The following is a 26,788-nucleotide window of genomic DNA, read 5'->3' as shown; positions in this document are numbered from 1 at the left end:
AGTCTCCATTAAACAAATAAACAAAAAAAAATCCCTAATCAAAAATAAGACCCTAATCATAAATATACATAGTTGAACAAAATAAATTCTCACCTTGGCCATAACTGAAAACATGTCTCTCCCTCAATTTCTCCAACATTTGCCAAATGAGTAGACCAACTCAAAGACATTAGTTGTTTAAACTGTCCAGCTTATAGATGCCCAGCTGTCATCTAGCCAGCAGGTATTGCAATGGTCCAGTTGAAGCTATCCTCCATCCCTTACCTAGTACTGGAGGCACATCCCACCACCCTTCTGATGTGGAGAAAGCCAACAGATTTGCCATTCCTATGTCCCTCTTCCTCTAGATATCAATGAATGTGATGAGGAGCCCAACCTCTGCCTATTTGGCACCTGCACCAACAGCCCTGGGAGTTTCCAGTGCCTCTGCCCACCTGGCTTTGTTCTCTCCGACAATGGACGTCGCTGCTTTGGTGAGAACCTGGTCTTGAGAGGGATCTGAATGGAATAGAAGCTAAGCAGGCAGTGGGCAGGAGATGGGCCCCAAAGGCAGAACTGGAAGGAGAAATGAGAGACGTAACTAAGTTCTCTGATAGCCAGTAATCTGAACTTATGTCTGGAGCTTGGTTTTGTTATTCGGAAAATAAGAATCAGAAGTTGTGAGTCTAGCTTCCCTCTGGGACACAAAGGGACCTTTTTCTTCTCTTGGTAGGGGGATGAATTCTTATTAGGAATGATTTGTAATGGCTGGGGCTGATGATTAGAAGTAGACTGACCTTGGAATTAGAAATCAGAAGATGCTGAGACTTTTCCTTCTGTAACCACGACTGGATGTCTAGAAATGACCTCAAAGAGTTGGAGGTGACTTCAGATACCATGTCCCTCCCATACTTGAGCAATCTTAGATTTAATCCCTCTTGCACATGATGGCCCTTCGGAGGCTTCAGGACCATAACTATATTTCTGAGCCTCCTTTTCTTTGGGTTCAACATCCTCATTCTTTCCATTGATCTTTGTATGGCCTGATCTCCAAGCCCAGAACCATCCAGATTGCTTTCCGTTGGATTTGCTTCAGCTTGCTTTTGGTAAAGTAGGACACCCAAAACTGAACGCAATAGTCTAGCTATGAGCTGATAGGCAATATCTCCTCCCTCATTTTGAACTTTCTGTTTCTCCCAATTCTGGCCAAGATTATCTACTTGGCTGCTTCTTATATGGTTGAATCACAAGACCAACAGATCTTTTTATATAAATTTTTGTCTAAGTATGACTCTTGTACCATTGATTGACATGAAGACAAAAAAAAAAAAACTCAAATCTTCATGCAAATTAATTCCCTAAATGTGAGATAGAGAATTAAACCATTTTTTAATTAAGCAGCTCTTCTGTGCCAAGCACCAAAATATGATGGAAGGCAAATACATAGTCCCTACCCTCAAGAAGCTATATTTTAGTGGGGAAGATAGCAAGATATATAGAGAGTAGATGGAGAGAAGGGGTCAGTGATGTTTGTAAACCTCCAGGAAACTGATAAGGAGGCAATACCTTACAAAGAAAGGGAACAGGGGAGAAAAGTGGGTAGGGGAGGGAGGGAGAATTGTTCAACCCCCTCCCCTACTTAGCTCTATTCTGGGAAGGAACAGAAGCCAGAGAACTGTTCTATTTATCATCACCTTACTGACACTCATTGAAATGAATGAGACTGATCTAATTAGACTGAGTCTTGAAGATAGAATTTCCTTCCCCACTTGACCTCAGAAGCAGGAATCCTCATGTTATCAGGTTTCCTGGAATTTTAAGTTAGAATTCTAATCTTTGCTGGCAAACCTGATAAGCCTTCTCTCTCCTAGAAGTTTTCTATTTTAGGGAGGAATGTAAAGGGCTCTCTTGTTGGGGAAAGGTTTCTTGTTGAGATTGGGGAGTTGGGGCTTTTCTCAGGGAAGATGCTTTCTGGTTGGGGAAAAGATGCCTTTCCATAATGGAGGCAAGTGAATCTTCTGAGAGTGGCCCTTTCCATGGGAGGGATTGCTTTCTTAGAGATAGGGGAAAGAGCTGGATAGCAGTGGAGAGTGCACGGTATGTTCCTGAGGACCAGGTTCCTCTCCACAGTAGATAGCCTTGTCCCTAGCTCAGTTGGAGAAGGGCTATTTCTTTAAGAGAGATTTCTTTCCATAGTAAAAAGGCTTTTCCATAATAAAGGTTCCATCTCTCTAGAAGGATAGGATATCTTCTCTCTGGGGCATTTTCTTGAACCTCTATTGCAGGGATTCTTAACCAGGCACCTGCAAACTTTTTAAAAATTTTTTATAAATATATGTCAATATAGTTTCTTTTGTAATCCTATGTATTTTATTTTATGCTTTTAAAAGCATTATTCTGAGAAGGAGTCCTTTCTCTATCTATCAAAAGCACTCCAGGACACAAAATGGTTAGGAACCTCTCCTTAAAGAGTCAGTAGGTCCCATCCTGTTCCCATTTCCCCCATGTCTGTGGGGTGACTTCAAGACTTCTGTCCCGCAGACACTCGTCAGAGTTTTTGCTTCACTCGCTTTGAGAATGGAAGGTGTTCGGTCCCCAAAGCCTTCAACACTACCAAGGCCCGATGCTGTTGCAGTAAGATGCCTGGAGAAGGATGGGGAGATCCTTGCGAACTGTGTCCCCAGGAGGGCAGTGGTGAGTAGCCCTTCCTGATCCCTGAGGACTGAAGATCCTAAGGAGCCAAGCTGGGGAGCACTAGATATTTACCTCAGACATTTAGATAAATGTATGAGGAAGATAGAAAGAAGGGGAGGGTCCCATTTAAGGACAGATAAAAATTCCTTAGAACGTAGAGTTAAGAGGGCCCTTAGAACACTGAACATCAAGAGACAGGAGGGTCCTTAGAGCACAGGATATCTGAGGCGGGAAGACCCTTTAAATACAGGATATCAGAACTGGGATTCAGAACACAGGATGTCAGAGCTGGGAGGGCCCTTAGAACACAAGATGTCAGAACTAGAAGGATCCTTAAAACCCAGAACATCAGAGCTAAAATGACCCTTAGAACTCAGATTCTTAGAGCTGGGGTGGCCCTTATAATATGTCTGGGAAGGTGCTTAGATTACATAATGTCATGCTTGCACATGTGTAACCCGATTGCTTATCATCTCAGGTTGAAGGAAACACAGGAAAAGAGGGGATAGAATTTGGAGCTCAAAGTTTGTTTTTAAATGTTTAAAAAATTGTTTTAACATGTAACTGAGAAAAAATAAAATATTATATATAAAATATATAAAGAATTTATAATGTCAGAGACCTCATTAGAGCATAGAATGTCAGCACTGGTAGGTCCCTCAGAACAGAACATCAGATGAGGGAGAGCTCTTTAAACTTAGAGCCAGGGCTCCTTCCGGGGTCCAGCTTAGCCCTTGGATTCTGGAGAGAGAGCTGAAGTACATTTGAGAAATTCCCAGACTTTCCTTGGTGCCCCTTAATTTGGCCCACAGAGTTGGGATTTTCACAATCTCTATTGTTCCTTGCCCTCCAGGTGCCTTCCAAGAACTATGTCCCTTTGGCCATGGGGCTGTCCCTGGCCCCGATGACTCACGGGAAGGTAAGCCCTATCTTCAGTCCTCAATAATGTTTGCCTTTTTGCCTCTACAGAGGCAACCCATGCATGGAGAAGAATCCTTGGCTGGGAATCAGAAGCCACAGGGTCTAGCCTTTATTTTTTTCCCTGACTCATTAACTTCAGCAGGTGATTTTCCTTTTCTGTCTCAGCTTCTCATTCTGCAAAATGAAAGGATCTGACTCAAAGGTGTCTATGAGAGCTTTGTGCTGTCTCTGGCCCCTCTCACCCACCACTGGGATGTTGCTTGTTTGTTTCCAAGACTAGTCTTTCAGGCAAATGGATCCCTTAGCTGTTGAGTGGTTCCACCTCTCCAGACCAGTGATGGGGACTGCTCAGCACTTGTGAGCCAGCTGCCTCAGACTCTGGGCCCAGAGGCTGCATGAGCCTTTGCAGGAGGGTCCTTCTCGTTCTTCGCAGTGTTAGGTAGCCAACTCTCACATCCCTCCCGGCTGTGACTGGCAAGGGTGCTGCTGGTCTGGATCAGGCACGTCTGATCTTGGTTTCTTGGAAGTAGTTTTCCTACTTCTTCCTTTCCTACTTTCCTCCGACTTCCAAGAAAGTAGTTTTCCAGAGAAACCTTTTAGGTCATGTAGAGACAATTGGCACTGGAGGTACATATGTCTTGGCCAAGAAAGCCAACCAGAGGGTGATGGCAGCTCACAGACTCCTCTAAGATGGAATTTTCTATCAGCAGCTTCACCCTTACCCATCTGGAGAGGGGAAAGAATGGGAGTGGGTAGGCTCCAGCCCCTTACATTGCACCTGGATCCTGCTATTGAGCCTCATTGTGAGATGAGTCCTCATCGCAGTGTGCTAGATTGGGGCAGGTCAGCCAAGGGGACCAAGTTCTGAGCCTCCACACACCTGTAACTTATCCTGTTCTCAGAGGTTTTTCTGTGGCCCTGGACCAAGTTCTAAGGCCACACCTAGGACAGGACGAGGTGTTTGAGGATGTGTCCCTTGCTGGATCTGGCTCTTCCCTAGATCTTCCTTCCTTGCCCATATACACCTACCCTGGATCCCTTAATGTGCTAGAGGTTGAGGGTCTTGGCAAATGAGCTTTCCTATCTCTATTTCTGTCTTCCTATCTCTGCAGATGTAAATGAGTGCTCAGAGAACCCTGGCATTTGTGTCAACGGGGTTTGCATCAACACAGATGGCTCTTTCCGCTGCGAATGTCCTTTTGGCTACAGCCTGGATTACACTGGTGTCAACTGTGTGGGTTAGTGCCTTCAAGCTCCCTTCCTACGCCACTCTACCCTCATACCTGCAATACTCAGGCTCTCATTTTAGCCAAAAGTATGGAGAGAGAGAGACAGACAGACAGACAGACAGGTGGATAGACAGACAGAAACAGAGAGACAGATAGATAAATGGAGCATTTATTTAGCATTTACTAAGTACTAATTTGTTAAATAAAAGAAAACAAGATAGTCTCTACTCTTATTTTATTAGGGGAATATGAAAGATAAAGGGAAATTAGAAAATGTAAGTGAAGGGGAAGGTTGGGAGAAGGGTACTGACATGGGATCATGGCTTGGTGAAGAGGTAGAGAAATAGAGTGTTCACTTCACTCAGTGAAGTGAGCAGTGCTGGGGCACCTCATAAATTGTTAATCTTACCCAGAAACTCATCAGTCAGAAGACTGAGAGAGTATCTCAAGGTGGGCAAAAATGGAGGTGGGACAGTCCTGATAACAGATTGGAGGAGTCCCTACTAAATATATGAAAGGAGCATCTTTTCCAGTGAAAAATATCTGAGGGTCTTCTGTAATACAAGATCAATATGAATTAACAGTACTTTCTGAGTTACCCCTTATCCCCCCCCCAAAAAAAAAATCTACTCAGAATGAGGAAAGCGATAATCCCAAAATCCTCTGTCCTGGTCAGAACTTGCTGGACTTTATTTTAATCATGTGTAAAATTAGGTTAATGGACCAGATAATTCCTCTGCTCTCAAATTCTATGATTCATTAACCAGTTTGCAGTGTCATATTCAATCCAAGGACCACATTTAGGAGAGAGATTGACAAAGTGGAGTCAGTCCAGGATGGAGACAGAATGAGAGACCCTGTTATATGAGACTCAGTTGTAGAAATTGAGGACATTATGCTGGAGAACAGCAGACTTAAGGGGAAGACAAGAGTTTTATGAGGGAAAGTACTGTGGAATCCATCTGGAAAGTTAGATGGGATGCTTGGAGAAGGAAGAAGCCCCAGATGGGGAGATCAAATGGGAGATTGCTGGGAAAATCCAGGAAAAACCCGATGAGAGCTAGTAGACATATTAGTGAAGAGAAGGGAATAGAACTAGGAGATGTCATGGAAGTAGAACCTATAGGATGTGACCTTGATTAGAGATGGGAAGTGTGAGGGAAGGTAAAGAGGCAAGGTTTCCAACCTGAGTGACTGGAAAGATGGAAGGAGAGATTTGAAACACGCAAGTTGGGTAGAGTGCTGCTGAGTGAATAAGGGACAAATGAAAGGGTTGCTTTGCAGCAGTGAGGGCCCACCGGATATCACATATCAGTTTGTAGCTTGTGTGTGTGACTGTTTAGCTTATTTGAGGAAGAGCAAAAAAAGGTGGATGATGGGGGTGATTTGAGAAGGAGCCAGTAGTGATAAAACAAAGGAACAAGGGATTGGTGGTTAGAGGGATTAACTATTAGCATTAAGATTTTGGTGGGAAGAGAGATGAAAGCAGAGGGAATAGATAGGGAAACCTGGGAAGGATGGAGAGGCAATGCAGTGGTCCTCAAACTTTTGTTCTCAGTATCTTTATCCTATTAAAAATGATTGAGGATCTGTCCAAAGAGTTTTTGTTTATGTGGTTTATAGTTATAGATATTGGTCACATTAAAAATAAAAACCAATTATGAATTTGTAGACTCTCTGAAAGGATTTCAGAGATTCCGAGGATGCTCTGGACCAACTTTGAGAACCACTGGGCTTTAGTGTGGGCTGAGAAGTGCTCCCTCTGAAAAATGAATGAGTTACAGAGACGAGACCTAAGCTCCATTCTGACTTTATAATTACAGACTCTCAGAAGAGCCCTTGTCTATTCCGCCTTGCCCCAGGGATTGGGTCGAGGGTAAAGGGCTCCCCAGAGCCCAATAATTCAGGATCAGATGAACCCACAGCCAATGGTCCCACTCCACAGCAGTGGGAGAAAGGGCTGTTGGGCAGGATAGGTCTCTACACACCAGCTAACACATCCCTCTCAATTGCAGACATGGACGAGTGCTCAGTTGGAAATCCTTGTGGGAATGGAGTGTGCTCCAATGTCGTGGGGGGCTTTGAGTGCACCTGTGATGAGGGCTTTGAGCCGGGCCCCATGATGACCTGCGAGGGTGAGAACTGGACCCAGGAGTGTTGGGGGTGGGGGAGGGTCAGCCTGAAAGGCTCTAACGAGCATCCTGGGGAGGACGGGCGCGCCCACCATGAGGAGGTCCGCTGACCCGGGGCCAGGAAACCTGGGTTCTAGTACTTACTCGTGTGGCCTCGGACAAGCCTCAGTCTCTCTGTTGGGACAAGGGGTTGGACTCAGTGGCCTTTCTGATGGTCTGAGATTCTGAGATTCTTTTGAGGCTGGGCTGGGCAGGACTGCGGCAGCTCTAGGACTGCGGTGGTCTTCAAGTTACCCCCTCCCCAGCCTCCCCTTGGCCTCCCCATAATGTCTGTCCCCACAGACATTAATGAATGCTCCCTGAACCCACTGCTCTGTGCCTTCCGCTGCATCAACACCAAGGGCTCCTATGAATGTACCTGCCCTTCTGGCTACATGTTGAGAGAGGACCGAGTCATGTGTAAAGGTTAGTTTTAAAACCTCCAGGGCTGCTGTAACCTGGATGAGAGGTGAGGAGGTTGGATGGGAGGTGAGGGGGCTGCAAGGGAGGTGAGGAGGTTGGGTAGGAGGAGAGGAGGCTGCAAGGGAGGTGAGGAGGTTGGAGGGGAGGTGAGGAGGTTGGAGGGGAGGTGAGGGGGCTGCAAGGGAGGTGAGGAGGTTAAAGGGGAGGTGAAGAGGCTAAAAGATGGTGAGGAGGCTGGATGGGGGGTGAAGAGGCTGAAAGGGAAAAGAGACTAGATTGGAAGTTGGGAGGTTTAATCGGAGATGAGGAGGCTATAGTGGGAGAGTCTGAATGGGAAAAAAGGAGGCTGTATGAGAGGTAGGGAGACCAGATGGACAATGAGAAGGCCACAGCTAGAGGAGGCTGAATGAAAGGAAGATGAGAAGGGTGGAAGGTGATCAATGGAAGGTTTCAAGTGAGGAAGACACAGTGAGGATTGGGAGGCTGCTAATGCAAAGGATATTTAATGGGAAATTTGCAGCCCTTGTTGCACCATTTACAAGGCTGTCACTTTAGGCTCTCTGTGCAGACTAGAATGAGAGTCCTATGACTCTGTAATGTTTGTAGTGAGAGGACAGAGGCCAGCCTGCGGGTCAGACAGGGCCATGAGGGCCTCGCACCGCCCTAAGGGAGAACCCCTTCCTGTGAAGGATCAGGACGGGGGCTGGGCTGGGCTGGCCGGCCTGGGCATGGAGGCAGGGATACACCTGTGGGAATGAGGGCAGGAGGGGGAGGGGGGGGCTGTGCAGTCCCCTCCAGCCTGTGATTAACTGCAGATCTGGATGAGTGTGCCGAGGGACTACATGACTGCCCAGCCCGGGGGATGCTTTGCAAGAATCTGATAGGCACCTTCACCTGCATCTGTCCTCCCGGCCTACAGCCCCGGGCCCACGGTGAAGGCTGCACAGGTAAGAGCCAGAGCCCCAGACTAGGTATGCCATCTGTCTTCCCATCCTTGAACGCGGTCCCCGTCTCGGAGCCTCTGATCCGTTCCCACCCTCCCAGTTCTCTCTCCATTTCTCTGCCCTACAAACCCTGGTCCCATCTGCCCTGCTCCCCGCCCTTACCTATAGCCCAGGACCCCTAGCCAGACAAGGACCAGAACCATACTCTCCTCCTTGAACCTTATTTCTGTTCCCCTCCTTTGGTCTCCCATCATTGTGCCCTAACTGCCCCCGTCTCTGTCCCTCTAACATTCTCTGCCCATTTTCTTGTTCTCACCCCTTTCTGTCCCAGCTCTGTCCCAGCTTCAGCCCTTTACCCCTGTCCTTCTCTCTGTCTCCCACCCTTTTTCTCAACCATCCCAGCCTTTAGCAGCACATAGTAGGCGCTTGATAAATGCGAGGTGACTGACTGAGCTTCCAGGGCCTTGAGAACTAGGAATAGATAGAACAAAGTGCTGAGAACTGGAAACAGGAGACAGGTGTTGTTTCCACAGCCATTTATCATCAACCTTCAGCCTTCTTTTCTTCAGGGAAAACAGTCCAGACCCTTAGCCTTTCCCCAGAGAACTGGTCTGTCATTTAGTCATGGTGATATCAGCAGGAATTATTATCTGTGGAGATGGCGGGGCCCTGTGCTGCACTGTGAACTCCACGAGGGCCAGAGAAAGGGTCTTTCCCTTCTCCTAGCTTCCCTTCTTTAGGCAAGAGGCAGTGTTTAGGAGATGGGCTTGGCGCCCTATCACTCATGCTAAGAGCCAGGTTCCCCGGGGGAAGATAAAGGCTCTGGACTCCTCCCCCAGAGAAGAGATGCTCGCCATCTCACAAAGCAGGAAGAGTTTCTTTGAAGGGGACGCTGGGAACTGGCTCCATGTTTATGGAGTGGACAGTCAAGGGAGAGCCTCGGAGCCAGGAGAGGAGCTGCTCGTCCGTCCTAAAAGCAGAGGGACGAGCCCGGGGAGATCAGGGATGGAAGTCTGGGTGACCCCGAGCTGGTGTTTTCTCCCCCTTCAGATGAGAACGAATGCCGAACCCAGCCTGGCCTCTGCTCCAACGGCCGCTGTGTGAACACCGTGGGCAGCTACCACTGTGACTGCAATGAGGGCTTCCAGGCCAGCCCCACGGGCACCGAGTGCCTGGGTAGGTGCCTCTGAATGCTTCCCCCGGGTTCCCCCAACTCAGCCCTTCCCCTTAGAATGTTTCCAGTTCTGTCTCTGTGTGATCCATGGTCCTGGAAAGAGCTCTGGACCCAGGAAGTCAGAGAACCTGGGTTCAAGTCCTCACCTCTGACACACAGCTGACACAAATCACTTAGTCTCTCTGGACCTCACTTTTTCCATCTGTAAAATAGGTATATTATCCCCAGCTTAATGTAGCAGAAAGAGAGCCATTCTTGGTGTCAGGAGGACCTCATTTCATCACTTGTCTCTGACCCATACTAGTTGTTACCACAGCCATTTTATCTCTTATACTACAAGTCAAACAGCTCTGAACATAATGTGTAGTATTTATTATATAGGCTTTTTTGAAATAGAAACGTATTGCTTTATATTTGGAATCCTCTCTAATGTTCTGCTTTGCACATGGCAATTTTTTTCTTTCCCTTTTTTGTATTTAAATTTAAAGAACAGAAATAAAAATAATACAAGTCAGAGACAAATTGTCAATCTGTATCTGTGGAGGGAGTTTCCACACTGGAAGTTCCATATATGGATGAAATCAGAGACCCAGAGCCCCCTGCCCTCACCAAAAAAAAAAAAAAAGTATTATATATTTCAGGCTATTTGGGGGAAGGTATCTTGTAGGAAAAAAAAACTTTAGAAATGTGGGGCATTATTATTTATCTCTCATCCATTTTCCTTTGATTTCTCCCCAGACACCCGCCAAGGTTCCTGCTTCACTGAGGTACTGCAGACCACATGCCAGCTGTCTTCCACCAACCACAACCCAGTCACCAAAGCTGAGTGTTGTTGTGATGGGGGCCGTGGCTGGGGCTCCCTCTGCGAGCTCTGCCCCCTCCCTGGCACTGCCCAGCACAGGAAGATGTGCCCTCATGGCCCTGGCTATACCACGGATGGCAGAGGTTAGGCGCCTCCCAGCTCTGATACCTGTAGCTTTCAATAAGTCACTTTCCCCTCTCTTTGGACCTCAGTTTCCCCTTCAGTAAAAAGGAGATAAAATGCTTGCACTGTTTACCTCCTGCTTAGAAGAAAGCACTTTGGAAATCACACATTATTATAAAAATGGTCATTGCTGTTCTTGCCTTGGGGACATGTCAATGACCATATGTGATTTCTTATTCAGGTTTAATTTATGACAGCAAGTTCCGCCAGAGTCAGTATCCACACAGAAAAAGACCGTTGGAGAACCCCTGCGGGGGTGATTATAGACATTCAAAAAGCCATTCTAAGTGTTCATTTCTGCTGAGGACTTTTTCCTCCTCCTCCCCCTTTCTTTAAAGATATTCTGGATCATTTGATGAATCCTTGGGGTGTCTTTAATGTCTGAAAAATTGATTTGGGGCTGAGAAGTCAGGGGATTTATACCCTTTGTGGTACTGGAATCTGGCCTTTTCTCAGTCTGGGGAATGAAACCGAGGGGAGAGGGTCCTGTTTGTGTGTCTTAGGGATGGTGAAATCTCTGGGGACGGAGCATTTGTCCATTAGTAACTGTGGCCTATGTCAAGAGACAGTGTGGATTAGTGGATAGAGCACTAGACTTGGAGCTGAGAAGCTGAGTTCTGGCTGCTTCGCAAATAGGAGCTCTCATTAGGAGAACTCGAATCAGGTCAGAAAGAGCCATTGTGGAAATCTACTCAAAAACTCAGCCTCCGCTTTTACCATGGGGCCACAGTGAGAAATAGAAGGGTGACGGTTCTTTTCATGACTAGAACTTCATGCCAGGAACCCCAGAGGATTATGGGGCCATGGTATGACACGTCTTTCTTTCAGACATTGATGAATGCAAAGTTCTCTCCAACCTCTGTCAAAACGGTCAGTGCATCAACACTATCGGCTCGTTCCGCTGCCACTGTGAGACCGGGTACACGCCTGACATTGCCGGCACAGCCTGTGTGGGTAAGTGGGCTCTATCCCCACCTGCCCAGGCAAGAACAGGAATCCTAGGAAACGAGAACAAGTCCGGAGGACACGGGATAAAGGGAAGAGCACTGCATTCGGGACAGGAGAGACCAAAATCAAAGCTTGTCTCTAACAGTCACCAACTGGGCTTTTCTGAATTTCTCTGATTCTCATCCATAAAATGGAGAGGATAATGTTTGTGCTCCTTGCCTTCCAGTACTGTTATAGGGAAAGTGTATGTAGACACATACACACACACACACACACATATATATATATATATATGCATGTATGTATATGTGGGGGGGAAGAGAGGAAAAAGAAAGAGAAGGGGGAAGGAGGGAGAGAGAAAGAGAGAGAAGAAAGGAAGAGGGGAAAGAGGAAGAGAAGAGGGGAGAGAGAAAAGGAGGGAAGGGAGGGAAGGAGGAAGAGAGAGGGGGATAAGGAGAGGAAAAGAGAGAGGGAGGGAAAGAGAAACAGGAAAGAGAGATGGAGAGGGAATAGGGAGAAAGATATGTAGAGAGACAAAGAAGGGGAGGGAGGAAGGGAGAGCAGGAAAAAGAGGGAGGGGAAATTGGGAGAGGGAGAGAGGGATGGAGAGAGAAAGAAAGACAGGCAGAGAGACAGAGAGAGAGGAGAGAAAAAGAAAGGAAGGAAGGAAAGAGAGAAAGAAAAAGAAAGAAAGAAAGAAGAAAGAAAGAAAGAAAGAAAGAAAGAAAGAAAAGAAAGAAAGAAAGAAAGGAAGGAAGGAAGGAAGGAAGGAAGGAAGGAAGGAAGGAAGGAAGGAAGGAAGGAAGGAAAGAAGGAAGGAAGGAAGGAAGGAAGGAAGGAAGGAAGGAAGGAAGGAAGGAAGGAAGGAAGGAAGAAATGAAAATTATTATTAGACATCTGGTCAACTGTAGTACCACAGATTAAGGCCATAGAGTCCAGGGCTAAGGCCATGAAGGGTGAGAGTTAGAATACCTCTAGGTATAAAAGAGATTAGTTTTTAGTTGGAGGTTGAGGAATGGACTAAATAAACCCTAAAGGCCTCTGAGGGTAACTGAGTTCTATTCTCATGTGTTCATGCTGGGTTCCTTGTATCCCCAGCCTCACTCTTATAGCCTCTTTTATCTATTCGTATATTCCTTCCTTCTTTCATATATTCATTCTTTTATTCACTCAAACATTCCTTCCTCCATCCATACATTCATATATTCAACAAGTGCCTCTTCTGATGGGTATTGTGCCAAGTTTATCTAAAACAGTTCCTGCCTTCACAGAACTCACAGTTTAGAAAGGGGATAAAACACAAAGCCAGATCACTCTACTGTACAATATTCCACGATAAATATGTCAGAGAGGAATAGGCAAAATATCAGGTAAAGTATGAGAGGAGGAGAGATTATTACTTATCAGGGGGATCAGGGAAGAGTATCCAGAGCTGGCTTTAAGAGATACATGATATTTTAACAGGGAAAGAAGGAGAGCACTCCAAACCTGGGAAACAGAGTGAGTGAAGTTGCAGAAGTGATGAGAGAGTTAGGGGATGCTTGGTGGACAGAGTAGAGCACAGAGTGCATGGGAAGGAGGAACAAGGGATAAAACTGGAAAGGGAGGGTCGTGCCAGGTTGTCAAGGGCCTGAAATGCGAGGCTGAGGAGTTTGGGCTGAGGAGCCACAGAGATTTCGGAATGAGGGAGCAGCAGGAGGGCTCAGGGAAAGGGGATTGGTTGGGATGTGAGGAAGAGAGGGTTGTGGGATGGGGGGATCCCCCGATGTCTGAATGCTCTGATTTCTCCACCCCACCCTATCCAGATGTGGACGAGTGTGAACAATCTCCAAAGCCTTGTAACTTCCTGTGCAAAAACACGGAGGGCAGCTTCAAATGCTCCTGTCCCCGGGGTTACCTCCTCCAGGGAAATGGCAAGACCTGTAAAGGTGACTAAACATTCTCTCCCTTGACCTGGGCATTTGAAGGGTTTTGACCTGGGAGGAGGAAAGGGGAAGACAAGGGTGATTAGATATGAGTTATTTGTCCATCTCCAGCTTTTCAGGAAGCTCCTGGCCCTGGAGTCCTCTCTCAGGTCCTGTTCTTTGGGGACCCCATGGGATACTTGGGAGAGGGGGGCAGGGAAGAAGATTTTCATCCCCATTCCTGCCCAGAGCTTTTTTTCCCCTTTTGGCTGCCCCCATCCCTCACCTAGGACTGGGAAATGAGAGTGATCTACACATGGCCCCCAGTGGGTGTCCAAACCACTCCCCTGGAATGCCCTGGGGCCACCAGTTTGATCTGAGCACTGTCCTCCATCTTCTGTAGGCCCATCTGAGGATAATAAAGGGGCCAGAGGCTGCGAGCCTTCAATGCCTTAGATGCAAGTTGGTACATTGAAGGGGAAGGGGGATAGACAGGGAGGATGGGGTGGAGAGGGTGGCAAGAGCCTTGAACTTGAACTCAGAAAACCCGGGTCTGGAACCCTGGCTCAGACACCGGCTGTGTAGTCATAAGCCAAGTCTTTTTTTCCCATTTCTGGTCCTTTGGTTCCTCATCTATAAAATGAGGTGACTGAGTTTCGTGCCCTCCAAGGTCTGTGCCAGCTCTCAAGCTCTGAGGAGCACATTAGCAGACAATAGCCCTTGGGTTTCCAGTGGTGGTTCTCATTATCACAATTTTCATTAGATCTTGATGAATGTTCCACCAAGCAACACAATTGCCAGTTCCTTTGTGTCAACACTGTGGGGGGCTTCACCTGCAAGTGCCCCCCTGGATTCACACAACATCACCATTCTTGCCTTGGTGAGTCACCCACCACCCTGGATGGGAGGCTGATGGGTACGGGGACAGGGGAGGGGTGGAATTTGCTCCCCCAGTATCCTCTGGCCCTGGTTCCCCTCAGAGCTTTGTCACTTAAGCTGGTCAGACCCAGCTCACCAGCTGGCCACATTCATAGGGCCCCTACTCCATGCTGATCACAGCTCTAGACCGTGGGAATATAAAGAGAAAAAAAACATCCTTGACTTCAGAGAGCTTACATTCTATTGGGGAGCAATGTGGGTACACATATACAAGTACAGGTAGAGAGAGTGGCCCTCAGAGTTGGGTGGTTCAAGAGGGCAGGAAAGTGACTTTGGGCAAGATATCGTACGCCAATGCACCCAAAGACCCCCGGTGTCAGAGCAGATGCAGGCAGAGTGGGAGTCCCTCAGCAGCTGCACTTTGTGCTGATGAAATCAGAGATCATGGCCCTGCCCCTCCCCACCACCAAAAACACAAGATAACTTAGTATGGGAGAGGGGAGAGCCATCGGCTGGGAAGCAGAGTGCACAAGGCATCCATAGATCCAAAATCAGATAAGTAACAGAAACCAGGGGATTGCAGAGAGTGAAACATGAATGTCCAGGCAGACTGGCAGGAGCTTAGAGACCTGTGGGAACTGGAGAGCAGAGAAGGGAAGTCAGGAGGAAAAGGTCCGTGATCTTCAATTGCTGAGTTGGGGTAGGGTAGAGGGAAAGGGGTCAGACCATAAACTTCTAAGAGACTCTTCCAAATTTGAGATTAGTCCTTAGAGTCCCTAAAAGAGAATCATAGCAATCTGCCATGAATCTCAAAATTTGCAAAGAGAAGGAACTTTAGGGATCATCCAACCCAGCATCCCTCATTTCCCAGAAAAAGCCCAAAGCTTCTAAGTCATTGGCATGAGGTCCTGTGGGCAAAGGGTAAAGTCAGTATTTGAACCTTTGTCTACTACAATGATTGCTCAATCCACTCTGACACAATTGCTTGTCTTCCCTCAAATTCAAGGCAACAAACATTTGTGGGAAGACGGCACAATGACGGGAAGAGCATGGGATTTGGAGACAGATTTTAATTACAAATTTGCCATTTCCTACTAGTATGATGTTAGGTGAATCACTGTGGGCTTCTGTTTCCTCATTTGTAAAATGAGGGGGGCAGACCAGATGAACTATGAGATCTCTTCTAATTCTAGCTATATCTATGCATAGATATAGTTAGATGTTTAGATTTTGTGTATATATGTATATATTGAGAAAGAAAGAAAGAAAAAGGTAGATAGATAAATGGACAGATAATTTAGAGAGAAAAATAGAATTATGTACATAGAGTAGAAGATAGATAAATGGGTGATAAATTAAACAGAAAGATAGATAAATAGAATAATGAATAGAATAGAGATAGATTAGACAGACAGATAATAGATAGATAGATGATAGATGGATAGATAGACAGATAAATTAGAAAGCTAGATCAATAGACTAATAAATAGATGCATAGATAGATTAGACAGACAGATAGAATGATAATCAATTATCTAACTATCTAATTACCTAATTAACTAAGCGCCTACTGTGAGCAGGGTCCTCTGAAAGTCCTCTGAAAGTACAAAGTTAGAAAGATTACATAGTCCTTGCCCTCAAAGAGTTTACAATCTACTAAGGAAACCATGGCTTACATATTTATAAATATAATGCAAAGAAGGCTGCCACAGAGACAAAGACAAAATGCAGATTAAGAACTCTAGGGAAGTTTTAGAGGAAGATAGCACTTTCAGCTAGAGGGGGAAACAAGGAAGGCTTCTTGGAGGAGATAACTACTGAACTGGGCCTTGGAGAAGAAAAGATTTTCCCCAAAGCAGAGATGAAGAGGGAATACATTCCCGGCTTGGGGAACACAGGTAGGACATGGCTGGGTGAGATCAGGAAACAAAGAGTAGTTCAGTTTGACCAGGACAGAGATAGCATGAATGGGAGGAGCGTCATAGGAGGCCGGAAAGTTTGGTTGAACCCAGATTGTAGCGGAGCCTTGAATGCCAGATTGGAGAGTTTACATTTTGTCCTAATGATAATAGGAAGGCAGTGAAGATTTTTGAGGGATGGAAGTGACACAATTAGATCCCGTGATTAGAAAAATTAATTTGTCAGCTATGTAAAGGATAGATCTGGAAGCATTCTAATAGTCAGGAGGAGAGGGAATAAGGTCATGATCTAGGCCAGGGGTCCTCAAACTTTTTAAATAGGGGGCCAGTTCACTGTTCCTCAGACTATTGGAGGCCCGGACTATAGTAAAAACAAAACCTTTGTTCTGTGGGCCTTTAAATAAAGACACTTCCTAGCCCTGGGTGAGGGGGATAATCATCCTCAGATGCCGCATCTGGCCCGTGGCCGTAGTCTGAGGACCCCTGATCTAGGCTGATGGCTAAATGAGTCAAGAGGAGGACATGGATGCAAGAAACTTGGATGATGCTAAGCCAGTCAGAGGCATGGAGAGCAGCAGGCCCCGAAATCCTTTGTTTCTGGTTCCTCAAGCCAGAGGCTGGGGATGGGGGAGAACATGGGACTCTCAAGGAGAAGTCAGTTACTGTTTATCCCTGTGGTCCGTGAGTTGTCCTAGACCTCCAGGCTACAGAAGGATCCGGGTGTGGATATCCCTCCTCCCATGCTTGTTACGGACCCAGAGGAAAGGCCCTGACTGCTTCCCCCATCGGGGCCACCTCCACGATGCTCTTGGCTTCCTTCCCCCTCTCATGGATACCTTCGAATCTGTCCTTGCAGACAGTGACGAGTGCATGGCCCAACCAGGTCTCTGCGGAGCGCAGGGACTGTGTGAGAACACGCCAGGCAGCTACAGCTGTCAGTGCCAGCGAGGATTCTCCCTGGATAGCACGGGACTCAGCTGCGAAGGTGAGAGACGGGCCCTTGTGAGGGCTCAGGACCTGGAGTCTGTCAAGGCCGAGACCAGGGAGAGGAGATTCGAGAAGGACCGGGGCTTAGGGGAAAGGTGGATTTTTGTTACTAGAGAAGCACGGGGCCGTGGGGAACTTTCTGAATGTTTTCATATTCTGTGAAGATGTGGAGAGCATGCAAGTTTACATGTACATGTACATACATGTACAAGTTTACATGACCGCATGTATGTGGTCACCAGCTCTGTAGTTGGGGGCTCAGCAGTCCCTGCCTTCCACTACTGGGAACTAACAGTGTTTAGCCAAAGCCCCGCTCATGGCAGAATGGGGGTCTGCTAGGACAATAGGACCGTAAGCTGAATGGGGCAGTGGGCCTTCTCTTACAGATGTAGACGAATGTGACGGGAGTCACCATTGCCAGCACGGCTGTCGGAACATGGTGGGCAGCTACCGCTGTGGCTGCCCCAATGGCTTCACCCCTCACTCCCAGTGGGACCAGTGCGTGGGTGAGTGGTCGGGCCCCGGAGTCCTGGAATGGGAAACATTCTGGGATCTTACAGTTTAAAGCCAGCAAGGGATCTTAGGGATGAATCCAGAAAGTCAAACCCTCTAATATTCCAGAGGAGGAAACTTAACACCTCAAACTGGGCAGGGACTTGTCCAGGCTCAAGCAGGTTGTCTATGGCAGAACTGGGATTTGAATCTGAATTTCCAAAATCCAAATCTAGAGTGCTTTTTATTTATTTATTTGTTTGTTTGTTTTGCTGAGGCAATTGGGATTAAGTGACTTGCCCAGGGTCACACAGCCAGGAAGTGTTAAGTGTCTGAGTTGAACTCAGGTCCTCCTGAATTCAGGGCTGATGCACTATCCACTGTGCCACCTAGTTGCCCCTTATTTTCTTTTGAAAAATAATATTTTATTTTTCCAAACTCATGCAAAGATAGTTTTCAATATCCACCCCTGCAAAACCCTAACTCCAAATCTCTCTCCCTTCCTCCTCCCCTCCCCAAACAGCAAGCAATCTGATATAGATTAAACATGTAATTTTTCTAAACAAATTTCCATATTTTTCATGCTGTGCAAGATAAATCAGATCAAAAGTGACAAAAACACGAGAAAGAAAAAAACAAGCAAACAAACAACAAAAAAAGGTGAAAATACTATGCTTTGATCCATATTCAGTCTCCATATTTTTCTCTCTGGATGTGCATGGCTCTCTCCATCATAAGTCTATTGGAATTGCCTTGAATCACCTCATTGTTGAAAAGTGCCAAGTCCATCACAGTTGATCATCACATAATCTTGTTACTGTATACAGTGTTTTCTTGATTCTGTTCACTTTACTCAGCATCAGTTCATGTAAGTCTTTCCTGAAATCAGCCTGTAGAGCTTTTTTTCTATTATACAATATTGCCTGTTAGAAGCACAAGGATGGGAAAGGGTGGAAGAATTATATTAGGAAATGTATGTCATATCAGAACAAAAAATTTAAATTTATTTAAAAAAAAAAGAAAAAGAAGCCAGAAGAGACAATGTACCCTTAGAGACACTTAACATAAGCTCTGATCAAGGAAAGGCAACCAGAATGCTTAGGGGTGGAGGTAGTTGGGAAGGGAAGAAATCAGGCCAGAAAAACTAGAAAATTTATCCTGAAGAAGAAAAGACATAGCAGGGAAGGGGCAGAAGGGGAGAAAGAATGGGCACAAAGATTTGATTCCTTATTCTTAGATTTTTATCCCCTGATCCCTGGCTCCCTGCAGTACTACATTGAAACTCTTTGACCCAGAGCAGCAAAATATAGTGGGGCTGATGACATTTACCTTCTTTACCAATAGAGAAACAAATGAACAGGTAGCAAGAATAGATGATTAAAATCAGAAGCTATCCATGGGCATGTTTCTTTTCTTGACACACACAGCATCTTCCCTGCATCTTGCTGCATGTTCCACCTGACCCAGGACACAATCTGTGGTCCAGAAAATAATACAGTCCCTCTTCTCCATGACAACCCTTCATATGTTTAAAGAGAAATACCATGTTCCCCTAAACCTGAGACTCTGAACCTTTTTTTGTATCCTGGATCCTTTGGGCAGTCAGCATGGTAAAGACTGTAGATCCCTTCTCAAAAACATATTTCTAAATTAAATTTTAAATTAAATAAAATGTATAGGATTGCTAAGGAAATCAATTATTTTGAAATAGGATTATCCAAGTTAGTTCCCTAGCTTTGAGTGTTCCCGTGATCTTTTCCCACTATACAGTGATACAGTCTACCTCTCCATCAGAGCAATACATTTCAAGATGATTATCTCAGGCAAGTTTCAAAAAACTTATCCTGGGCACCAAAACTGCTAATTCTAGTTCTGGTAAAGCTATTTTCTCTGACATTACTCATAGTCTCCTAATGGTCTTTTCTCTGCCCTCATCTTCCTGGACCCTGTCCTTCTATGGAATTAACTCCTCTGCCCAGAGCTCCATCCAGGTTGGGGGACCCCAGCCCCAGCCCTGGCCTTGGCCCTGGGACTAGTCCTGGTCCCAAACTCTGCCTCCTCCTTCCAGATGACAATGAGTGTTCCAGCCCCACAGCCTGTGGCTCCGCGTCCTGCTACAACACCCTGGGTAGCTTCAAGTGCGTCTGCCCGTCTGGCTACGACTTTGACCAGGCCTTTGGGGGCTGCAGGGATGTGGATGAGTGCTCTGCCGGGGGCAGCCCCTGTAGCTATGGCTGCTCCAACACCAATGGGGGCTACCTGTGTGGCTGCCCGGGTGGATACTTCCGTGCTGGACAAGGGTGAGTAGATTTTTCTCCTCCAACATACAAATCTCCACATACCTACAGAGGTCCATAGGAAAAATATTAGCCATTTTCCAATCCCACCCATCCCAAATGAGAACTTTATTATAACATTCTCCTCTGCTTAGAAATCTCCAGGAACATGAACATTCCAGTCTCAGCTAGGAAATGATTTCTTTCACTCTGGGCTAGCCCTTTTCATTAGGAAAGTTTTTCTAATATTGAGTCTCAATTTACTTACTACATTCTACCAACTGCTCCTAGTTCTGGCATCTAGGGTTAAGGAAAAATAATACAATTCTTCTTTTCCATGACAGTCCTTCATATGCTTAAAGAGAAATACCATGTCCTATTAAACCTGAGGCTCTGAAATTTTTCTTGTGTCCAGGATCCCTTTGGGCACTGAGGGTAGTGAAGAATGTAGACACCTCCTCAAAAATGCATTTCTAAATTAAATTAAATTAAATTCATAGAATTACTAAGTAAATCAAATATATTGAAATATGATAATAAAAAAAACATTAATCTTAGGTTACGAACATAAATGGACTACCTGCCATTTAGGGGAGGGGATGGAGGGAAGGAGGGGAAAAATTGAAATAAAAGTTTTTGCAAGGATCAATATTGAAAAATTACCCATGCATATGCTTTGTATATAAAAAGCTATAATAATAAAAAAAATTAAAATTTAAAAATCTTAGGTTAAGAAATCCTGCTGCCCCAAGTCTTCTCTTTCTGTCATTCTCTGTGTCTTTTACTAATAGTTATATTGCATGAATTTGAGATCTTTCACCATTCCATTCCTATAGCTCTGGATGCTTTCCTACTCAGAACCACCCACGGGTCCAGGTGAGGTCTGATCAGAGTAGGGTATGACACCTCCTTGGCCTGGACACTATCATCTCCCTTTTGGAGTAACCTAAGATCTCATCTATTATTTTTAATCTGTTCTGACCTACTAAAGGACATAGGACTTACTAAGACTCCAGATCTTCTTTAAGCAAACTGTCCTCTAGCTAGATCTCCCCTGTCCGAATCAAATGTGTAATTGACTCCCTGGAAGAGCTATGGATCACAACAGTTTACCAGTCTAAAAGCCCTATTTTTCTTTTTCTGTTATTTCTATTTCTACTGTGCTTTGTATTAAAATATCAGTTACCAGTAGCAGCATCAATCTATACTTGGAAGGGATCTTCAAAACCATCTGGTCCATGACCTTCATTTTATAGATGAAGAAACTGACTCTCAGAGAGGTTATTTGCTTATAGTCACACAGCTATATATGTTAAGTCCGGATTTGAATCCAGGTCTGTGTGACTCCAGATTGAGAACTCTGTCCCCTGATGACCATTTGGTGATGTTGTGGAAAGAATTGGACCGGCTTATCCCTGAGGTCCCTTCCAGCTCTGAGATCCTGAAGTTCTATGATTGTAGAGTTGTGCTGCAGGTGCAGGTATAACACACCTGTGTATGGGCACACATAAGCCTGGGGGCTTCTACATGTATGCAGACCCTCTCTCTGTGGTCATGGCTTACTTGGACTTTTCCTTGCATTCTTCCAAAAGGGGACCTAAGACAATTAGTCACAGACATTATTAATTAAGGGCTTGCTGTGTATAAAGCACAGTGTGAAGCCTTGAGGGAACAATTATAGGGAGGAAATCCCAGCTCCCAAAGAGCTTATGTTCTAATGAGGAGACAAAATGTAAAAAGCTATTTGCAAGGGTAGTTAGGTATACATAAAGAATGAATGGAAGGTAATGTCAGAAGGGAAGGACCCAGAAAAGACCTCCAGAAGAAGACAAGATTTGTGCTAATTCCTCAGGGAAACAGAGAGTAGAGATAAGGAAGGAGAGCAAGGCCGAGAGACAGTCAGAGCAAAGACAAGTACAAATGTACAGAGAACAGCAAGGTGGCCGATGTAATGGATTTTAGAGTGTGTGGAGTGGCATGGGGGGAAGTGGAGAAGAGGTAATTTGAATGTGCCAGAAAAGGGGCCTGTAATAGTGGTATCTAGGCTGGGTAAGGGTTCTCTGGAACCTGGAGGCCCCTCTGACCCCAACTGCCTCTCCTGGTCCCAGGCATTGCATCTCAGGACTTGGCTTTGACAAGAATTCCTATCTGCCAACTCTTGCTGAGGAGGAAAATGAAGAGAACCTGCTTTCTCCTGACACTTGCTACGAGTGCAAGATAAATGGCTATTCCCAGAGGAGCCGGCAGCGCCGACATACCAATGGGACCCAGAGGCACCAGGTAATGGGAGGGAACCTACTCAGTGCAGTCAACCAGCCCCTACTACGTGTCAGACACTGTGCCAGGAGCCGGGAGAGGGAGAGAGGTGGGGATTGGACCTGTGGTTTTTTGAGTATAGAAAATGGTAAGGAGATCCCCATCCCATGCAGGTAGATGGGGCAGTAGAGAGAATACTAGGCCTGGAGTCAGGAAAATCTGAGTTCAAATCCAGCTTCAGACACTTATTATGTGACTCTGGGCCCCCTGTCTGCCTCAGTTTCCATAATATAAAATAAGGATAATAATAGCACTTATTTCCCGAGTTGATGTAGGATAAAATGAGATATTAATTGTGAAGGACTTAGCATATAGTAAGTTCCACATAAATGCTAATTCCCTTCCCCTCTACCAATGCAATTTAACACCAACTCTGCAACTTATAGTCTCAGAACCTTGTCAATAAGCATTTATTCATCACTTACTATTATTATGCTAAGCCCTAAAGATACAAAAAAAGGCCAAAAAATCCTGACCTTAATTTCCCTAAACTATAAAAAAAGGACTAAATAATAGTATCCAAAATGGAAGTTACTAAATCCCCAGGGAGTTGTGTCACATCTCTGCCCAGGCCAAAGGGCCCCAAACCCATCCAGAACATATGAAAATCACATCAATCCTAGCCTTTTGGAAGGACAGGCTCAGGATTATTTCCTTTCTGTCACAGAAAGTTGATAAGTAAAATGTGTGAAGCATTTTGTTGTAGTGGGAAGATATCTACATACAGAAATCACAGGAGCTGAATTCAAATACTACCAGTCTCTCTGGGTCACAGTTCTGAACCTGATACCTTCCGAGATTTATGATCCTCACTAACACCACCCTATGTTACCTCTCAGGCAGAAACACGAAGATAGTACTTTAATTTGGGGCAACATACTGTTAATTTTAGTTCAAATAAGTTTAAACCAGATTAAAGATTGTCTCCAGTTCACCTTTATTGAGTGTCTATGTGGTTCAGAATCTGATTCTCTAAATTGAAATTCAAGTTGTATAGACATTTATTTATCACCATCTGTGTGCAGAAGAGCCTGTCCCCAGCATTCAGGGGAGCATAATTAAGCTTGGCATAATTATGCATAATAATTAAAGCTTGGCCCCTGCCTTTGTGGATAGCATATAGTAGGTTATTATTGATAGCATATGATAGTAGCCATAAATAGCAATAGTAGTATGTTAATAAAGGGCTCTAGAAATGGGACTCATCATTATTATTAACAACATATGATAATAACTATAAATAGCAGCAGTAGTAGCATATTAATAATAAAAGGCTCTAGACCCACATTTATAGAGAGTCTGAAGACTGGTAATTCTCCTACATTATTAATAATGGGAAGTCCCACTTTAAAACCTAAACAGCTTTCAAACCATCAACAAGCATTTTTTAAGCATCTGCTATGTCATAGGTCCTGGGAATCATAAAACAACAACAACAACAACAAAAATAAAAATAAAAAAAAAAACAGTTGCTGCCCCTAAGGAGCTTACCTTCTATTGAAAGAAATAACCTGTTTACCTAATAGGAGATACAAAGCAAATCCAAGGTCGTTTTTAAAAAGGGAATCAAAAAGGGCTTCAGGTAAGAGGAAGGCTTCATTTTGAAGTAAGCTAGATATCCTAAGAAGTAGAGATGGAGAGAGCATTCGAGAAAAGGGCAACAGGCTGTCACAAGTGGACAAGTGACTTACTCAAGGTCCTTAGCTACCTCTGATAGCAAATCCAGCATACTTTCCACCAGAGAGTGTTTTATTATTAATATGCTACTACTGCCGCTATTTATGGTTATTATCATATGTTGTTAATAATAATGATGAGTCCCACTTCTAGAGCCCTTTATTATTAATATATGACTGTTGCCACTACTTATGGTTATTGTCATATGTTAATAATTATGATGAGTCCCATTTCTAGAGTGTGTTATTATTAATATGCTACTACTGCCACTACTTATGGTTATTATCATGTTGTAAATAATAATGATGATGAGTCCCACTTCTAGAGCCCTTTATTATTAATAATATATGACTGTTGCTACTACTTATGGTTATTGTCATATGTTAATAATTATGATGAGTCCCATTTCTAGAGTGTGTTATTATTAATATGCTACTACTGCCACTACTTATGGTTATTATCATGTTGTAAATAATAATGATGATGAGTCCCACTTCTAGAGCCCTTTATTATTAATAATATATGACTATTGCCACTACTTATGGTTATTGTCATATGTTAATAATAATGATGAGTCCCATTTCTAGAGCCCTTTATTATTAATATACGACTATTGCCACTACTTATGGTTATTGTCACATGTTAATAATAATGATGAGTCCCATTTCTAGAGTGTTATTATTAATATGCTACTACTGCCACTACTTATGGTTATTATCATGTTGTAAATAATAATAATGATGAGTCCCACTTCTAGAGTCCTTTATTATTAATATATGACTATTGCCACTACTTATGGTTATTGTCATATGTTAATAATAATAATGATGAGTCCTATTTCTAGAGTGCTTTATTAATATACTACTATTGTTATTTATGACTATCATATGCTGTCAATAATAATGATGATTCCAGTTTCTAGAGTGTTTTAAAATGTATGAGGCACATTCATAATAGCCTATTTTATATAAGAGAAAACTGAGAGCCAGTAGGACAGGGACATTCCTCAGGCTCACCCAGCTAGGGCTGGGAACAAGGTTTGGGCCCGAGTCTTATCAGTGGGATCCTCAAGGCCTATGCTCTAACTATCTTGCCTTCTTTCTCCTTACAGATGAGCTTGGCCAGTGTAGACACAGAAGCCCCACTGGCCATGGCCTTGAACCTCTCAAAGCTGGGCCCCAGAGAGCATATCCTGGAGTTGCTACCCGCATTAGAGGCCCTGGAAAACCGGGTGCTGTACATTATTGCTCACGGCAATGAGGGAGGCTTCTTCCGCATGCAACACAAGGAGGGCCTCAGCTACCTGCGCTTGGGGCGGAAAAAGCCTGGCCCTGGGGCTTACGAGCTGGAAGTGATGAGTGTGCCCAGGCCGCCTGGGGATGACCTGGGGGAACAAGCTGAGGAGGGAGGCCAAGCTCTGAGGCTGAAACTGCAGCTCCAACTCTACTAGCCTGGAGGCTCGGGCCCCAGGCCCCAGGCCTGCCCCTACCCCTGACTCTGACTCCCCCTGGCCCACTTTCTCCATGTCCCCTCCTACACACACACACACACACACACACACACACACACACACACACACACACATACACACACGCCCCTGTGAATCTTGGGCCCTGGCCCTCCCCTTTACTCTATACTGTCTTTCCTCCCTGGGTACTCTCCTTCCCTACTATCCACAGCGTTGCCTAACCCTTCCTGCCTGGCAAGCCACTCCCTTTATTCTTTCTCTGCTGGCCACTGCCTTCACCCCAAGCAGCCCAAACCACCTGGTCTCCTTCTTCCCTGCAGAGGCTGCTCAGGCGCCTGGAGAGGGGAAGGACAACCCTGCCCATCTTGCTGGACAGCGCCAGGCTGGAGGCTGGAGCTATGGGGACCCTCTGTCCCCTTCCTAGCTTGGAGCTGTGAGGGCATTGGAATGGAGAGAGGGTTTTGTTAAATTTCTTTGGGAATGTGGATCCAGTCTCCTGCAAGGGGAAAAGAGGCAGACCTATAAAATCTACCTGGCTCAGGTTCTGATTTTTTCTTACCTTAGTGCTTCTCCCCCTTTATTCCCGAGGGCTTCATTCTCCACTACCACCACTGGACATCAGCCATGAGATCTGAGAGTTCCAAAAGGCAGTCCCCATTTCCCAAACATCACTGTCCTCCCTCAGACATGCACATAGCGTGCGGTCCCCTCTCCTCCCCAAAGTCCTGTCCATTTCCCTTCTCTCCCCAGTTTGTCCCTCCTCCTTATCCAACCTGTGTTTACTGTATCTTGGTTATTCTCAGACTTGAAAAATGTCTGTATCGCACTGAGACCGGCTCCAGGGAGTCAGAGGGTCAGGGGCCGGTTTCTGAGGGAGCTTCATTCAGACCAAAGGAGCTTCATGTGAATGCCAGTCCTGGGAGCTCCTCAAGGCAGCTGGGGGTAGGGATCGGGGCATCGGGCTATTAGCAGAAGAAGCCAGATTTGGAGATGTGTCTCCATCCCCGTCTCCCACCCCCCACCCTACCCCTCCCCTGCCAGGAAGGCCGGGGCAGGGCTCTAGGGACCCTGTTTTGTATTAAAAGAAATGGCAACAATAAAATTATTTTGGGTTAAGTTTGTCCCCTTGTAAGTTCTTGGTGAAGCCTCTGATTTTACCTGCCACAATTTTTGCCTCTCATTCAATACCCAATAATGATATCAGCTGACTCGAGAAGAAAAGAGTTCCCCATCACTACAGTGATTAAGTGGAGGCATGGAGATTAGTAGGATGTTGAGGATGAGGCTCCTGTTCAGATATTAGTGGGATTAGGTGACCTCTGAAGTCCTTTCCAACTTGGAGTGTCCCAACTCTAAGTCCCTTCCAGATCTAATGTGCTATGTTCTAAGTCTTTTCAAAGGT

The 26,788-nt window shown here is 45.3% G+C and overlaps 1 protein-coding gene across 1 annotated transcript in view; it reads left to right on the top strand.

The window, feature by feature from the left end:
- The window catches only part of FBN3 (fibrillin 3), a 100,992-nt gene extending 75,531 nt beyond the window's left edge, over positions 1–25,461 (top strand). The window contains exons 46-62 of the mRNA XM_051975844.1: positions 348–473; positions 2,521–2,673; positions 3,527–3,592; positions 4,707–4,832; positions 6,839–6,958; positions 7,298–7,420; positions 8,233–8,364; positions 9,412–9,537; positions 10,274–10,480; positions 11,349–11,474; positions 13,274–13,396; positions 14,136–14,252; positions 17,027–17,155; positions 17,544–17,663; positions 19,718–19,949; positions 22,034–22,205; positions 25,030–25,461. Of these exons, the coding sequence (XP_051831804.1) occupies positions 348–473; positions 2,521–2,673; positions 3,527–3,592; positions 4,707–4,832; positions 6,839–6,958; positions 7,298–7,420; positions 8,233–8,364; positions 9,412–9,537; positions 10,274–10,480; positions 11,349–11,474; positions 13,274–13,396; positions 14,136–14,252; positions 17,027–17,155; positions 17,544–17,663; positions 19,718–19,949; positions 22,034–22,205; positions 25,030–25,368 (2,537 nt within the window). The 3' untranslated portion in view covers positions 25,369–25,461. The remainder of the gene's footprint in view (positions 1–347; positions 474–2,520; positions 2,674–3,526; positions 3,593–4,706; positions 4,833–6,838; positions 6,959–7,297; positions 7,421–8,232; positions 8,365–9,411; positions 9,538–10,273; positions 10,481–11,348; positions 11,475–13,273; positions 13,397–14,135; positions 14,253–17,026; positions 17,156–17,543; positions 17,664–19,717; positions 19,950–22,033; positions 22,206–25,029) is intronic.
- The last annotated feature ends 1,327 nt before the right edge of the window (positions 25,462–26,788 follow it).

The sequence above is a fragment of the Antechinus flavipes genome, chromosome 1 (assembly GCF_016432865.1).
Source record: "Antechinus flavipes isolate AdamAnt ecotype Samford, QLD, Australia chromosome 1, AdamAnt_v2, whole genome shotgun sequence".
In the NCBI taxonomy this organism is placed as follows: Eukaryota; Metazoa; Chordata; class Mammalia; order Dasyuromorphia; family Dasyuridae; genus Antechinus; species Antechinus flavipes.
The sequence above is the reverse complement of the archived record's forward strand: the minus strand, read 5'-3'. Positions and strand labels throughout refer to the sequence as shown.